The sequence below is a fragment of the Colletotrichum tamarilloi genome, assembly GCF_030869305.1.
Source record: "Colletotrichum tamarilloi strain Tom-12 chromosome Unknown Scaffold_85.1, whole genome shotgun sequence".
Taxonomy (NCBI): Eukaryota; Fungi; Ascomycota; class Sordariomycetes; order Glomerellales; family Glomerellaceae; genus Colletotrichum; species Colletotrichum tamarilloi.
In genome coordinates, this window is record NW_026849468.1 from 59,289 (window position 1) to 75,461 (window position 16,173).

The following is a 16,173-nucleotide window of genomic DNA, read 5'->3' on the forward strand; positions in this document are numbered from 1 at the left end:
TTTGGGAACGGTATCTTCTGAAAGCATGATCCCTTGACGTCGTCGTCCCTTTCACACATTGCCAGCGTGCATCAATGTCAGGCGCGCTGGGCGGCGATCTGCGCACTGTTATCTCATTGCGTACGTCAAACTGAGACCAAGATCGTGTGCGAACTTTCGGGCCGGGCCTAAGACATTGTGTGGCGCACTTCCGCCTTTTGCGCCTCGCCAAGATCTCGTCAACCGGCAACTGCGATAGATGAGTTTGGCCAAAGATCGCGATGATCTAGATTGTTAGCTACGATAGCATATCTCCATGTCGTTTTCTCTCATCGTTTGTACAATGCTGAAGTTGCTCGTGGGTAAGGGTTCATCACTATTTCTCTCGTCCAACGCGGTTGCCACAATGCCTCCCTCCCTCCCTCTCTCCATTGAAGCTACCGTACCAATTCATCAGTTTCAGGTACTCGGTCTGGCGTTATCTCTTAAATCGCCCTGTGCATTGCGGAGGATAATTCGGCTGTCTCCTTGCTGTATCGCCGTGTATGGTAGACCAAGAGTGAGGGAACTCCGATGCTTTGGACGCCCCTAAAAAGTGTACAAGACATCGTTGCGACATCAGCACGTGAAAGGTCTTCCATAACATCGAAGGCAGCTTAGATTAAAGTACGAGATCATCGGTAATGACTGAGTTCCCTTCTATCTACCCCAGCGCCTTGCATTTTCCTAGTTTGCAATAATCTACATACGTACATGACTTTTACTTTTGCTGTTGTTTCCTCTTGAAGGACTGGTGCTATGATCGCTATGAAAGACCTTGAAGTAGGGCAGGGCGCCGCCGCCGGCCTGATTTTGGTTGTTGAACTACATGGAATGGTCCAGTGGAATACGATGGACTAAAGGCTAGACATGATGCTAAAAAAGAGAACAGGACTTGAAGAGAAGACTACGAAGTTGCAGTTGAATATGCCAGGCGTGTAGCTTGGCACATGTTCAGAAACTGAACAGACCGCTGCGGCGCTTGCCGAGCGGGTAGATGATCAACGCGCTGATGAACAGACCAACGGCAATACCGATGGCAATCTGGATCATGGAGGCGGCGACGTTGAATACGACCGTGTTCAGGGACTCGCCTCCAGAGTATTGAACAGAGCTTGTGCCATTGACGGCGTGCGTCGAGTTGGTGATTGCGTTGGCCGCACTCAGACCGCTTAGCAATCCTCCGGTAGACGCCAGACCTCCGGGCACCTGCGTGAAGATGGCCGGAATGAGTGTGGCTGCCGCGACGCCGTGCCTCAGACGCGAGTACAGGTTCGCCAGGACACCAACAGTAAGCGCGCCAAGGGCATTGGCGACCTGTGGTGCGGCGCTGAAGCGCAAACTACTAAAGTAGTTGACAATGTAGCCGGCGAAGGCAACAACGAGCATGACAGGCATCTGGCGCCATTTTGCCTGATACAGGACACTGATGCAGAGGACGAAAAGGGGCACGAAGATGAAGGTGTAGTAAGTGGGGATCGAGTTGGTGCAGCTTGTCGTGGAGACGGCATTTTCGTCGAACATGCCGTAGAGGACAGCGCCGATCGTGATGCCGAAGCCGAGGAAGAGGGAGTAAATGATGGCGTAGACGATGCGAATCGAACCGGGGACGATGGCGCGGGACTGGAGCTCGAGGGCGGAACACACTGGGCCATCAGCGGCTTGTCCTAGGTTTTTGGTGCCCGTAGGCAAGTAGAATCCCCAACACTTACGCGAGAAGCGCAGAGAAAAAGGAGGTACAGCTCGAGCGGAACATCACGATGGGGTAGGTAGTGCGAAGAGGTCACTTACAAACTAGGTATCCAGGTAGAAGCATGACGATGCCTCCCTGGGCCAGGGCCGAGAAGCAAAAGAGCTCGCCGCCCTTGATACTGCCGAAGGCTCGTGCCAAGAAACTTACCAGGACGGTAGCCGTCACCTCGAGGACGTTACTGTAAAGCTTGGAGTTGGCAGCCACGATGAGCTGCAGAAAACCGACGAGGCAGCCAAAGAAGAAGCATAGCGGGAGATCGATCATGCGAGCGCCGAACGAGAAGGGGGCAGCCGTGGCGCTGGTCAGGCCAAAGACAAGAACTCGGATCCAGGCGTGGAACTTGTCCTTGGCCTTGATGAGGGTGTCCAATCGTTGAATGCCCTCGTCGACGCTGACGACATCGTGAATGACTTCCTTATAGACGTGATGCGCGTCTCTGAGCTTTCCGAGGTCGATACCCTGGGCTACGCGGACGATGCGGACTTCGGTTGTATGGGTGGACCGATCGTCGAAAGAGATGATCATGCATCCTGGGAGATACAGGAAATGACCATCAATCTCGAGGACCTTGGCCGTTGTGCTGAGGTACTCCTCGAGACGATGCGTTGGTGCACCAAAGAGCATCAAAGCCTTGCAGAGTGTGATGATATACTCCTGTCTGGAAAGCGTCTCAGCGATGTGGACAGTAATTTTGGCCTCCTCTTCTTGTCTGGCTAGGTACGCAGCGATGGAGTTGCTGGCGGTTCGCTTATGCTTCGGCCGCGTCTTCTTACCAGCCGCCTTGCCATTCTTGGGTGACTCGTCAGTCTTTCCTTGCGTATTAGGGTTGGCGAGGCGGGCCGAGGCTTCGATGAGGTTGACGAGGGTCTCCTGGGAGCGGTTTGCCTCGTACCACTTCTTCTTCTTGGGCGTCGTTGGAGTCGCGGTGCCTGAGTTGGAGCCCGGCGTGCCCGCTCCCGGCAGCGGTCCACCAAAGGAGAAAGAGGTGACGGAGCTGCGATTGGTCTGCCCGGACGACTGGTACTGATTGCCTGATTCCGCAGGCTTGTACAGCTTTAGAAGCTGCGAAAGAACGCTACCGCGGTACTCCGTGGGCGCAGGGACAGAGTAAACACCATCGTATTGACCATCGTTGATCTCTTGTAGGAGATGCTCGGTGACCTTGTGGATGTCTGCTTCCTGGGCGTTGGATGGACCGGCGACGCTCTCGGGTTTCTCGGCGAGGCGCCAGGTGTGAGCTCTTACAATTTTGTAAGCCTCGTCGTTCAGGGCGGCATGGTGCTCGTGAGCTTTCTTCTCAGCCTCGGCTGAATCGCCATTGAGTGGCTGGCGGGAATGGAGATCTTGGAGAGCAATGTATCCTCCGGCTCCCTCTCCTCCTCCGAGGTCATACTCGCTTGCGGTGGTGGTAGTAGCGGACTCGAGTGAGTCTCGGTTTTCGCGCGTCGGCGAGCCGAAGTGAACATTTTCAGCCATCTGCCGGGCTCGCTCTTGAGCAGCTGCCGCGGCAGACTTGGCCTCTTGGCGTTCATTCTCATCCGGCGGATGGGGTTCCTCTTTGGCGAAAGTAGCCACGGTAGGAATGGAACTGCCGGAACCACCTCGTAGGATAGATGGTCTGGTAGGCTGTGCCGGAGCAAGCTTGGGTGTAGTTGGAACTGCTGGTGGTGATGTAGGAGGCTTGGTCGCGGCCGCATTGCTGTTAAATCGGACGCGGCCTTTCTCTTTCCTTAGGGCGGCTGCAGCTGCGGCCTCGGAAGGCATGCTTGTCCCGGCCGTGTCGGAGCCAGATGTTGGCTCGGAAGCGGATTCCACCGGCTCAAGTGCCGCCGTAGAGGCCGAGCCGATGCCGCCGGGCTCGGGACCAGGGTCATCATCTGGAGAGGACTGTGAGATTCCCGCCATTGCATCGACGGTCAGAAAGCGAGCGAGTATCTTCCAACTTGGCAGCGGAGCAGAATGGAGCCGAGAGAAGAAGCAGAAAAGCAAGATACAAAAGCACAATAAATTACCAAAGAAAAATTCTGACCTTGTGGGAGGCACAAGTGGATCGTGGGGAAAAGTATGGGGGAAGACCCCTTTCTTATAAGTAGAACCGGACCGGCGGTTCACGAAGTCGGCAACTTGTCACCCGGACCCTCCGGTAACCTGGCGTGCCTAGAAAGGTTCTCATACCGGAAATACTTTTTCGTATCCATTAAACTCCACTTGGGCCGAAACCGCTCCACGAGAAGCAGCAGATCGAATTTCCATGAACGTGCTAGCACACCATGTTTTGGCGCAAGTTCGTTAGGGCCCGACTTCCTATTACCTAAGAAAATCGGGATGCTTGCCGTCATTCGCCAGGGGACTCCCTGTGAGTCCCTGCGCGGCCTTGGCTTGCGGATGGTATGCAATATGGAACTATGCACATGTCGTCATGGGGTTTCCCTTTCCTCTTTGACGCGTCTTTCGGATGATGTGCTGACCTTCGGAAATGGTGATAAACCGCCATATCGGTCGAGATGACACAATATCACGGAGCTGTCTATGAGGTTGCAAGAAAACTAGTGCCGTAGGATGGCCTTAGGGCCAACCCGAAGATCCTGCATAAGACTCGAGAGTTCCCCTCGATGGTGTGGTTCCCACTCGGAAGCACCCGATTCGCTGCAGCTTGCTGTCATCCGAGCTCGGCCAACCAGAGATCGTGTTTGTGTCTCTGCTGCCGTAAATATCTGTTCCGTCAGGGGCTCAAACCAAGGGTCTTCCCATCACTCCATGCCCAGTTCTACCGCCTCATCGAGAACCACATGTTCGATTTCGGCGCTATGTTTGGTTTGCGCGGTCCGCTGGGAGCGCGGTCTAGACTCTAGAAATGCCGGGAGGCTTAGGTTATGAGTGGCAACCCCTTTCAAACAACAGGAACTTGGACCTTAGTCGCCTGAGTCATGTAGCTGGCTCCCACATGCCTGGACCGACCGGCAAGGGTTGCCTCTGCACGTGAGCAATGGAAATTTTGTATCACGATGCTAGCGAAATGATGAACAAGTCTTTTCCTCACTTGAAGGAGCTGAAGGAAAGGGGGCAGTGGTTTTGCCTGACCAAACTATGAGGATGCTTCATTTTAACATGAGGTGCCCGAACTGAAGGATTCGCGCAGCTACGGCACAATTGTTCAGACAAGTTGAAATCTACTAAAGTACGTGCAAAGGCATGTTCAAAATTAGCAGTCAAGGGAAACGTTGCAGTCTAGTGTATCGTGCCGGATTTTTACTTGCTCCGCTGGTTCTTCCTAGTTGAATCGGCGTTGACTAAACTCATGGAAAGATTGCGAGAACTCGAGGAACCCTTGCACAGACGCGGAGCCGTCCGGAAAGAGTTCTCCAATAAGCCGCTCAAGCAAGGCACAGGATACGATCCGATATGATGCGAACCAGAGTCTACGTGCGAGTAAACGTTCATTTTGCATTTAGATGGAATCATTTTTCAGGGTGATTAGGTATAGAAGAACTAGGCAATCCAGAGACATACTGGAGCTTGACATACCATAGCAATGTTCCAACCAGACACAATTTGGATTGAGAAATTTAAACTCGGTCTCGGCCAAGGAGGCGACGAGCCCTTCCGGCTGCTGGGCGAATTTCCACCCTACTTGTATCAGCCGAGTGGCGAATCCCAACGCTAAAGACGTCCGCCCCGGTCGAAACTGTCCTCTCTCTAACTTCACCATCCATCAACCTATCCGCCTTATCAACTATCTCTTTGGTATGCGGTGATACAACCTGCGCAACCGTTTGCCACGCATTTCCTAACGACGAAGCTTGCGTCCGTGTCAAAAACAGCATCATCGTTGTCAGCAATAGTACAAGATGAAGCGCAATTACACCCTGCACAATACCGAAACCCGTCCAGCGTAATGGGATATAGGTGCTCCTTGAAGATACAGTAGTAACGGGATACTCTAGATTTTATCCGTTCTCAGACTCGTAGTACGCCATTTGATGTAAGCGCGCGACCATCGCCTGGACCGCCCGCGACAGATCCCCAGTCGTCTGCAGGATGTCCTGGAACAGCGCAACGTGCGCTGAGTGAGGCGTCCATTGCTCCTGCTCGTGCTCCGGGCTTCTCGTGCCCCAAGTCTCGCCCAGGTAGGCGCCGTTCAACATGTTCCAACCCCGTGTCTCCAGAGCTGCGCTGAGGGACTCCATCAGCACGCCGTGAGCGCTGACTGTCCACCAAAGCTTTTTTTCCGAGGAAAGAGTAAAAGATATGAGTTGCATGATGCCGCGCTCTGTGAAGAGGGCTGTGGAGCTACGGGCTGCGTGTCTTGGGATGCCCAACTGGCGGCGGATGGAGCTGGTGTTCCATTTGATGCTGTTCCAGTTGAACTCGGGTTCTTGCAAGATTGGTTGCCCGCGCATGGTTGCGTTATAGACGGCAGGCTCTGCGACATTCGTGAAGCAGAGGCTAGCGTTGAAGAGCGGAAAGCTGGAGTTGTCCTTGATGGACGTCCAAACCCCGCCTTTTTCATGAACAGGGGACAGGTTGTCCACGTCGACAGATTGCTCATAAATGGTTTGGCTGGAGTTGACAACAAGGATGCCATGGAACATGTACTCTGTGCCCTTCACTGGTTCTGAAAGACCTTTGAAGCCGTCGCCATCCCAAGTTCGACCCGGACAAAATGTTAGTGGCCATAGGTCGCTGTCGTAGATTGGTTTTCGACTTTTGTCCTCGTAGTGACCTCCGATGCGCGCAAGGCGACAGTCGAAACGCATCTGGAAGACCGCGTCCTTATAAGTATCTCCTTCGAGATGCTTCCCGATGGGTATCGATGCATCCACTTTGACTCCAAATAGGTCATCGGAGTCAGTATTATAAACCTCCAAGGTTTCGAAATCAGGAGCAGAGCAAAAGGTTCTAGAGTTGGCGATGATAACAGGCCCGTTATAGTATTCGAGTGTTGTTCTTGCCGTGGCGTTCATTGATGGCAGAAGGGCGCGATAGACGTTGCCAGTATCGACAATGTCAGGGCCGGATAGAGCTCCGCCATCGTCCCATTCCCCGTACCTCCAATACGTGGCTGGGCTAGATTTGAAAAGTGATACACCGCTTCCGCGTCGCTCGGTACCGTCGTTCCTGAACGCTACAGAGACTGTAATGTTCGTTGCTGGCCCTGATATCGACAGAGTTCGGAAGTCGGAGAGAAGAATGGTCGAGAAGAAGGTCGAGGTCACCATTATTCCTAAGGCTGCAATCACAAAAAGAAGATGATATAGCCCGGGCAGGTTGTTGCCTTGCCTTGCCGCCGGAAAGAAGATGGCAAATGGCCCAGTGCTAGCTGCTCTCTCGATCGACACCACCGCAGCGTCAGCGAGAGATACTCGCGAACTCTCGAGCATCAGGGCTGATATTGCCGCTGTGATGAGTCCAACTTGCAACATCATCGAAGTCCGGATAGCAGCTGAACATATTGTAATGACGGTTGGAGCCCAGTCGTTGAAAACTACAGCTTTCCATAATTCTGTCGGCTCTTTCCCGGACGCCGCGATCACAGCACCGTTCCACAGAAGCGCGAGGGCCGTACACGAGATGATTATCACAACCATCCCTAGCGCTAGGATCAGCCAGCCTTTTTTGCCCATCCTTGACCACCATCTCTTCGTTCTGACTTCGTGGGTGAATTGCGGTTCACTACTTGCCGAGGCTCCGGGAGCAGCACCGTTACGAGCCAACTTTTGAGCCTGCCTCGGCGCTCCTCCTGATGGCCGATCTGTCAATTCGACGTCAGTGATCTTGATATAGTTGGACATGATGGTATTGAGACGAAGATAACCAAGGCTTTGGGCCGATACCCTCAAGTTTCTCAAAGCATTTCAACTTGAGGGGCCTTCTGACTACAAATAGGTCTGCTCCAGCGGCGCAGCTCCGGCATGGGGAACTTGTTGAAGCAGTAAGGCACCCAATCACACAAGCTGCTCGGGCTCTTATCTTATGCTCACGCGCAGCCTGCCTGAAAAGAAACCGGGGCTTGATTCACCTCTATTTTTGGTAAAGAATCTCACCCACGAAAAGTCGGAGAGTCTTGCACTAATGTCAAGATTGTCTTTCAGGCTATTCGCTGTTGCGTAAGCGCGTTCTAACGATAAGAAGTGACACCACTAGCTCACGACAGCATTACGATCAGACATCTGGCATAGAGGCAAAGTATTCATATATTAATACTTTACTTTGAAGGAATGAGGCCATTTCCAGATGTGAGTTTGTCAAATCGTTCCGAATGTCTGAGATAGGCGGATTAGTTCAAAACAAGAAACTAAATATTGGAACACAACATAATGTCAAGGCAAATATCATCTGCAGAAGATGCCAGTGATACGTGAAATGTAAACAGCAAAACATGTCCTCCACATCAAATCTCTTGTTACTACCAGCTGGTGGCTGTTCTTAGCCCTGAAGGAATCTCAACTGACCGCCCAAAAATAGCTGGAGTTTCTTGAGGGGATATTGCTTGATTCGTTATAAAAGAGGGGTCCTTGGTTGCACGGTGGACGATCTTTTCAAGTTTCTCATACAGAATGTCTGCGGTGACGCGATCTTCCACTTGAATCAAGAGCAAGTGCCGGGTGATTAGATTGACCAGGGCTCCTAGCGCTGTGCCACCTCCACAACGGGGATCCCTTCGCAGAGCTGCAAATGCTTCGATTACCGAGGGATGAATCACCGCAACGTTTCCCCGAAGCGCGTAAAAGTTGGAAGTTCTCTGAAGTGGCGTCCCTTCTTCCCTGGATTCGGCGAAGCTGTTGATGGCATTGACCCCGTAGACCATCCAGATGACAAATTCGAGATATATGCATGCCATTGACCAAATGTCGTATCTGCGAGGCCTAGGCTTATTTGTCTTCAGGATGGCTTCTGGTGGCTCGTACGAAGGTGTAGTAGCTCTGGTGAGGGTACTCATGGATCTCATATATGTCGCAGCTTTGTGAACCTTGGAAATCCCGACATCTGCAATGACAAGATTACCCAGCCCGCCATTAGAGAAGTGGAGGATATTTCCGGGCTTGAGATCACCATGACGGAAATTGATGTCATGCAGCTTCCGGAGGGCGCCACTTATTCCAAGCATCTGCTGCAAAGACCACAACATGTACTCCTGGTTTGAGATACGTAACATCCAGAACTCCTGGAGGTTCCCTCCTTCTGCCCATGGGAAGGCTATGAAGTAAGACTGGTCTCTCTCGCAGAAGAATAAGTATCGTATGAGATGTTTGTCGTTGATACCTTGCGTCTTCAGGAGGTTCTTCTTTTCCTGATCGAACAAGGTCGAGCCCTCAGAGTTGCGAAATATCTTGACTGCAACCACCATGTTCGTGTTTTGCGCCTTTGCATCTCGATCATTAGCACTTCGTTGTACTTCTGCAGAAGACTCGGACTTACCCCAGGACCGGTTTGGTGAGCCGCATGTAGCTCGCTCTTGTAGACAACATTGCTGTGTTCACCCCGAAGTTCGGTTGCTCTTAAGAGTGGTAGCGGACATTTTGAATCCACTTGAAAGACCGTTGATGTCCCTGTGACATCCAGTTTTGGGGCGAGGAAGAGCCACTGCTTTTCCAGAAACATATCCACCTTGGCTTCATTTTTCCAGTGTTTAAACGACTTGACTTCCAGTTTTCCCTTAGATTCCAAAGTACCGCTGTACTTATCATGAGTTGGCCTAGCAAGGGGTAAATCTTCGTCGGTAAGACCATCATCGACTAGCTTTCGAATCGCCTGAGGCTCTCCGATCATGACAAGAATTGCAAAGATTCGTCTTGCGTTCATCGAGATTTTGCTTGGGAGGCTATCGGAAAACAGCCTATTCATGAGGTTTGTGGGGAGTTCATTCTGAACTTTCTCCTTGGTGATGAGATCATTCAGATTGCTAAGTGGCAAGAATTCCTGGCTTACGATAGAAGAATACTGAAGAGACTCTTTCAAACTAGAAAGAAGAGCTTGAGAATTCATTGCCCGTTGAGATACCTTGTCTGGATGTCTAGCTCAGGGATCGCATTCGCAAATGGTTGGGGTTGAAGGCTGAGTTCAACAGGACGGCTCACCGACAATCGCGGGGTCTTATGAAAGTCTGAGCATGAGCTTTGATCAGCGACTGTACGAAATAGAACAGGCTGCCAAATTCAGGCGACCATGAAGGCAGCCACATAAGCATCCTCCAGGCCGAAGTAACTGTCAGCGAAACTGCCGAAGGGACTCCAGTTTCTCACATCTTTCCGGGCCGTTGCTTGGAGACCATCACGCTCCAATGACCTGTCTTTGACACAGCCCTTGTACACTTGGTACATAAACGGATGATCTAAGATACATCCGAAGTCTCGCTGGAAGCTGCTTCGCTGATCCGCAGTCTTATAGTCGGGGATGCCCGGGATCAGTTGGCACCCCTTTCATGTGTGCGGCAGAATGAAGACCGCCACCATGGCATCGTGGTCCAATAATGAATTCTGATCATGACACCCTACACAACATAAGAGATAAGCTGCTCGGTTCAGCCTGATTTGGCGTTGGAGAAAGTCTGCAGGTTCTCTCAAAAGATAAGATGCACTTACCCCGCCTCCTGAGCTGCGCCAACGCACAATTTTGAGCAGACTCACGTCATCGCAGTACATGCATATCAGTGGTTTAGTTGCCATGCCCACAGCCTGATCCCAAAGAAAAACTGCACTGCTAGGCCTTTTTGTTCCTGCGGACATCAGCAGGTAATGCGAGAGTTTGGGAGATCTGGAACTTCTAGTTCATTACTATGGCATGCCCCCTTGTCCGTGTCGATCTTCCTCGGAACTCTTTTCAATATTCCGTCGAAGTGAAAGTAGACTTCAGTCAACCATGATCTGCTCGGACGAGGTTGGAAAGTGTTAGCATGAACTCTTGGCCAATGCTGACAGCTTCCTGATTTGGCTCCACCGAGCCATCACACTATTGGCAGTGTACGCATCGGTTAAAGGTCGCAGTAGGCATGCGGAGTCTGGAGAAGTTGGTTTCCCCTCGACTCCGAGCCTGATCTAGCCTGGTCTATGCGGCAAGCGGGCGAACCACGCGCGCCAGCTTTGGTGGCTTGCAGAGGTCAAGCACCATCATGCCGTTGGTTGGAATGTGGACGTTATGTATGGGAAATCGAATTTTGGGCCTGGGTCGAAGCGGAAGGGTGTACACCAAAAGGCAACCAGGGCCAATAAAGTAGTCGTGGAGGGTGTGTTACCGAGCAAAGGAGGGGAAGACCGTAATCTGATACGGAAAATGGCAAACATCAACTAGTAAGCCCATCAATTCGTATCTGCATAAGTACGTTGCAGCATGCTCTGGAAAAGTCCAATCGCGCAAGATCCAACTTCGTCTGCATGTATGATGTGGAGGCTATGCAAGTTGCTGAAGTATTCATGAAATGCGAGGCTTACCATTTCTGTGTGGTGGTCATTGGTTATCATCACATGTGAGTAGGACCCATTGGCGTGCCAAGATGCAGATATTGGGGACATAAAGCTGAATGTGTAGCCAAAGAAGGGAGAAGCACCTGAGCACAATTGCCGAGTCAAAAAAGCTCATAAGCAGCCTCTGCAGAAAACTCGAGTAGTAAACGCACAGCATAAAGACGAGAACCTCGGGCATTCGCCTAACCCGATATCGCGCCGTGTGTCTTCGATCACCATATATGCCAGAAGAACATCGAGTATACCGTCTCAATTGTGGAAGAAGTCGTCCTTTGCCAGTCTTCGGAGAGGTAGTAACGAAAGTGACCAGAGCGACGAGATGGCTGCTCTTCAGGGCCAGCTAGTCTCGGCACAGCTTCCTGCAGGAACATGCGGAGGTAACACCTTTCTTCCGTACTCCATCTTGGAAAAGCAGATAACTACGCAGTTGGTCAAAGAAACCCTATCATATCAAACGAACAAGTCGCCAGAGACGATATCAAACATCGCCTCCTTCGTTTGTGGAAAGCCCGGCGCCAGGAGAGTTTTCGCGGTTCTTGCCTGCCTAAGTCGCTCGGAACGTATTGACTTGTTCTACGAGCACAATTTTGTCGACTCTATTCTACCTCTCTTCATCGATGAAAGCAAGCAAGTGAGAACCCGATCCGATGAACCTGGCCATTCTGAGATCACCAAGAGGGTTTTTGCCGACAAGTTTTGGGCATTCGTTGTTTCGCCGTACCTCTTTTGTGACAACCAATGGCAATTTCTCGGACCGGTCTTCAATGAACATCAATTCAGATATTCCTTTCGAAAGGAACACCGAATGCCGTTCTTGGAGCAACCTGGTGGACACAAAGAAAGTCACTTCAGCACGGTGGGAAAGTGGTCTATTCATCAGTCTCATTTCAAGAAGAGCTCAAAACTTGTAAGCGCACACAAACCCACGAACAACGCATTGCCCAGGGCTTCATGGATGCGACACTCACATGATACAGCGTCTATCAGTCGACGAAAATGGACATCCCATTATAGCAGTGAAAGAGCTGAAGAATGTCAACATGAATCCTGACGAGTATGAGCGTGCAGCCGAGGCTGAGGCAGAAGTTTTACATATGATCCGCGAAATGAAGCATCCGCACCTCATCAAGGCAATCGCTTACTACAAAAGGGGTGATCGGTACTTTATTATTTTCCCGTGGGCGGGAGGTGGTAACCTACGAGACTACTGGGGAAGAGAGCCTCCTCGTAAGCTAGATGCAGATTTTGTTGGCTGGACTCTTGGTCAGCTCTGTGGCCTGGCTGGTGCGATGAATAAGCTTCATTCGACAAAGGACTCCGCATGTAGACACGGGGACCTGAAGCCAGAGAATATTCTTTGCTTTGAGAACACCAGGAGCTCCGACCCGTTTTCCCAGCCGTTTCTCGTCATTGCGGATGTTGGTCTGGCTAAAGTTCACATCTTAGCGACGGAGATGCGTAACGAAGCTACACGCACGATGAACGGAACGGTTATGTACGAGCCACCTGAAGCCGTACTGCTGCTAACTAAGAAACTACCACGGTCGCGACGTTATGACGTCTGGTCCATCGGCTGTATCTACTTCGAGTTCCTGATTTGGCTTCTTTATGGAAAAGCCGAACTGCTTCGATTTGGGGATGACATAACGCATCCCGTGAACAGAACACGGCAATTCTTCGATGTACATGGATCTGGTGTGACCGGAGAGGCTAGCATCAAGCCCGGTGTTCAGAAGTGGATGGATTGGATCAAAAGGGACCCGAGATGCCCACCGAACACTGCAATTCGAAAGTTGCTAGAGCTCATTTGCACACGATTGCTAGTCATAGAGGTAAGCAAGCTGACGAGGAAAGAGTCGTCTGGAAGCGACAGTGTCCGGGGCAGCATCACTCTACACGCGACAGATGGCCCAGATAACCCGAGCATTATTCGATCGGACACCAACAGCAGCTTTAACGGCGATCCCGCCGACGACCTTCGTTATCGAGCGACTTCTATCGAAATGTACGAAACGCTGGCTGGCATCATCAAAGATGCTTCGGGGAAACCGCCAAGAATTCCTTGGATGAATTGGCAGGCGGGTTCTCCAGGAGGGCCAGGACAATACGGAGATACCTTGGGTGTTTCTCAACTAGGTATAAGGGGTCGACGCGGCGTTAATGCATGAGGTGAAGAGTAACTTTCCTAGGATCTCGTTCTCCTCCAATAACCAATTCCCTGGTAGACATCGACGCCGGATTGGCGGGTGCAGGTGACAGTGGCCATTCTGAGGATGTAAAAGTCCCGTATTCCACATTATGCAATATTATATACTGACATCGACAGTACGTACGTTTGCCCGATGTGGTCTAAGTGTGTGCGATCTTGGCTAAACACTTTCTTGCACGGCATAGATGGTATTAATTATGCTCTAACAACCTTCGGATATTGATATCAAGAGCTGACATCTCATCTAGTTTGTACGTTCTCAGTCGCCAGCAAAATGTGATCTTTACTAATTGTCACTGATGTAACAGACGGTATGTCTCGACACTCAAGCTTCAAATATTTACCTACAAATCTGATATCCGGTGGCCTGATTTTCATGTCCTGACAATGCAACTCTATCTAGCCGGTAAGCTTCTTACGATTTCGAGAAGAGCTACCAATTCAAATCAGTAACGTTTTCTTAGCTTGATAATGAGTGGGAGTGTAGCCCAGATGTCAACACAGCACGAGCGCTGTCTGAGGAGATCGACATTTCGCGTCAGCTTCCACTGAAAAATACGACCAGCACCCTCTGTCTTCGATGCAAAGACCTCCAACAGCGACTCAGATCACAAAGATTCTCGTTTTCTGATAATCTCGAAGCGCTAGTAAGGAGAGCAGAAGCCTGTGATCTCTGTCGCCTCCTTCGCTTTTCACTTGGATCCATGGCAGCCAAGATATACGAGGAGATCAAATTCGAAAAGCTCGACAGCTATTTGACATCCAACGTGAAACTCGGACGGCCAGTTGCAGTTCTATACAGCTTGCCAGGTTAGAACAACCTTCGTTTGTTTCATCGATTTATCTCGTGCTAAGTTTATGTTAAAGGAAAACCTTTTCTTGGTGCACAGATGGGAATGCCAGTGCTTCCGGCTGCCGGTAGTCAGGCGCATATCGCAGCGCTATCGACGTGGATACGGGTCTGCGACGACACGCATGACTGTAGCCCAGCATCCGACACCACCTTTCTTCCAACAAGGGTTATCGACGTTGGATCCGAGGGCGCCGAATCATGCCGCTTGCTTTGCGCAGACCGTGGGCAAACGAACTCGGGAAGATATCTCGCTCTATCGCATCGATGGGGTGCTCCAGACCAACATAGGAAATTCTGCACTTTGAAGGAAAACCTTGAAAGCTTCAAAGAGGAAATCAAGCTGACGGAGCTCCCCCGAACGTTTCAGGATGCTATCAACGTTACACGAAGTCTCGATATTGGGTACCTCTGGATCGATTCGCTCTGCATCATTCAAGACGACCCTAAAGACTGGAAGACGGAGTCTCTTTTAATGGAACAGGTGTACAGCTCAGCTTACGCAACTCTAGCAGCTAGCTGCGCAAGCGGGACCGAGGATGGCTTTTTGAAACCCCGACCACGGCGGCACTGTGTTACGTTAACATCCGACAGGGGCTCCTACTATATCTGCGACTCTATCGATGACTTTGGGCGTGATGTTGAACAAGGGGAGTTGAACAAGCGAGCTTGGATTCTTCAAGAGCGAGCTCTATCCCGTCGCACAATCTATTTCTCAGAAAAGCAGACGTACTGGGAATGTGGAAGAGGCGTAAAGTGTGAAACAATGACGAAATTGAGAAAGTGAGTCTAGACGGGTCTGCCAATGCTTTCAGCTAGACTCGCTTGACTGACTTCTCGATGTATCAGTCGGAAAGCCTCGTTCCTGGGAGATTCGGACTTTCCACACTCCATTGACACCTACGTTCGCGGAATGAAGATTGAGCTTTACCAGGATCTCTACCAGAAGTACTCGGGGTTGGCACTCAGCTCCATTGGTGATAGGCCAGTTGCCATCCGCGGGCTTGAAGCACGTCTCATCCGCACTTTCAGAACTGTCGGCTCTCATGGAGTTTTCGATACTTTCTTCCATCGATGTCTACTGTGGAAAAAGGCCAGCCGGTCTCTGAATCGTATCGAGTCGGAACTGCTCAGAGGAGTTTATGTTCCATCATGGTCATGGATGGCTTATGACGGCGAGATCAAATACTTGAATGTTCCCTTCAACAAGTATTCTTGGGAGGCGGACATAATCTCGCCGTTTAGGACTTGGTCATCTCAGAGCATGAAGGAGAGGGGCGAGAAAGAGGGGGTATGTGAGATCAAGGGGGCTGTATGGGACTTTCGGGGCTGTGATAGCCTCAAGCTGGAGCTCGACAATCCAGACAGGAAGCTCTCGAACCTCAAATGTGTCATTGTGGCGAGGAGAAAGGATTTACAAGGCGACCCTCAACAGTCACATTACATAATAGTCGTGCACTCTGTTGCTGTTGACGGGCTCTGCGAGATATATGAAAGAGTTGGCGTTGCGGAGGTCAGAGGAGAGCAGATTGCATTCAACAAGGGAAGTCAGAGCGGTATTCTTAGGTGATCTTAGGGTATAGCAACTAATAGCAACATGTCTTCTATCTTTTAGCGCATGGCTAGAGGTGTAACTCTGCTAAGCCGGGCTTCGATGCTTTGTTTCTGTTGATTGATCGTAATGACGGCGATGCTGCTTGAAAATTTCATCTCAGCAATGAATCATCCACTCTCCCACGCATCCTTATTCATCCAGTATACACCCACGAAAGCAAGCCACGAACCTATATTCCGCCCCTCAATCCAATTCTCGTCACCAGCACAGCAGACGCCTTCCTAGGCCGGTTGGTCAAGTCAAACTGTCTGGCTGGTGGAACGGTTG

General features: G+C 50.9%; 5 protein-coding genes across 5 annotated transcripts; 2 read left to right on the plus strand and 3 right to left on the minus strand.

Moving 5' to 3' along the window:
- Positions 1-972: 972 nt before the first annotated feature.
- Positions 973-3,676, minus strand: CTAM01_12937 (uncharacterized protein; the record flags this gene model as incomplete). Its single annotated transcript, XM_060528942.1, has 2 exons — positions 973-1,664; positions 1,810-3,676. The coding sequence occupies 2 exons, from the start codon at positions 3,674-3,676 to the stop codon at positions 973-975; spliced, it is 2,559 nt and encodes an 852-aa protein (XP_060376469.1).
- A 2,042-nt stretch (positions 3,677-5,718) lies between these two features.
- On the minus strand, positions 5,719-7,563 carry CTAM01_12938 (uncharacterized protein; the record flags this gene model as incomplete). The annotated part of the gene is made up of 1 exon (XM_060528943.1): positions 5,719-7,563. One exon carries the CDS (start codon positions 7,561-7,563, stop codon positions 5,719-5,721), a length of 1,845 nt encoding a protein of 614 aa, XP_060376470.1.
- A 413-nt stretch (positions 7,564-7,976) lies between these two features.
- Positions 7,977-9,574, minus strand: CTAM01_12939 (serine/threonine protein kinase; the record flags this gene model as incomplete). The annotated part of the gene is made up of 3 exons (XM_060528944.1): positions 7,977-8,034; positions 8,326-9,134; positions 9,191-9,574. The coding sequence occupies 3 exons, from the start codon at positions 9,572-9,574 to the stop codon at positions 7,977-7,979; spliced, it is 1,251 nt and encodes a 416-aa protein (XP_060376471.1).
- Positions 9,575-11,551: 1,977 nt separating this feature from the next.
- Positions 11,552-13,400, plus strand: CTAM01_12940 (protein kinase domain-containing protein; the record flags this gene model as incomplete). Its single annotated transcript, XM_060528945.1, has 2 exons — positions 11,552-12,139; positions 12,210-13,400. The coding sequence occupies 2 exons, from the start codon at positions 11,552-11,554 to the stop codon at positions 13,398-13,400; spliced, it is 1,779 nt and encodes a 592-aa protein (XP_060376472.1).
- Positions 13,401-14,145: 745 nt separating this feature from the next.
- Positions 14,146-15,861, plus strand: CTAM01_12941 (TOL; the record flags this gene model as incomplete). Its single annotated transcript, XM_060528946.1, has 3 exons — positions 14,146-14,208; positions 14,332-15,074; positions 15,141-15,861. The coding sequence occupies 3 exons, from the start codon at positions 14,146-14,148 to the stop codon at positions 15,859-15,861; spliced, it is 1,527 nt and encodes a 508-aa protein (XP_060376473.1).
- Positions 15,862-16,173: the final 312 nt, after the last annotated feature.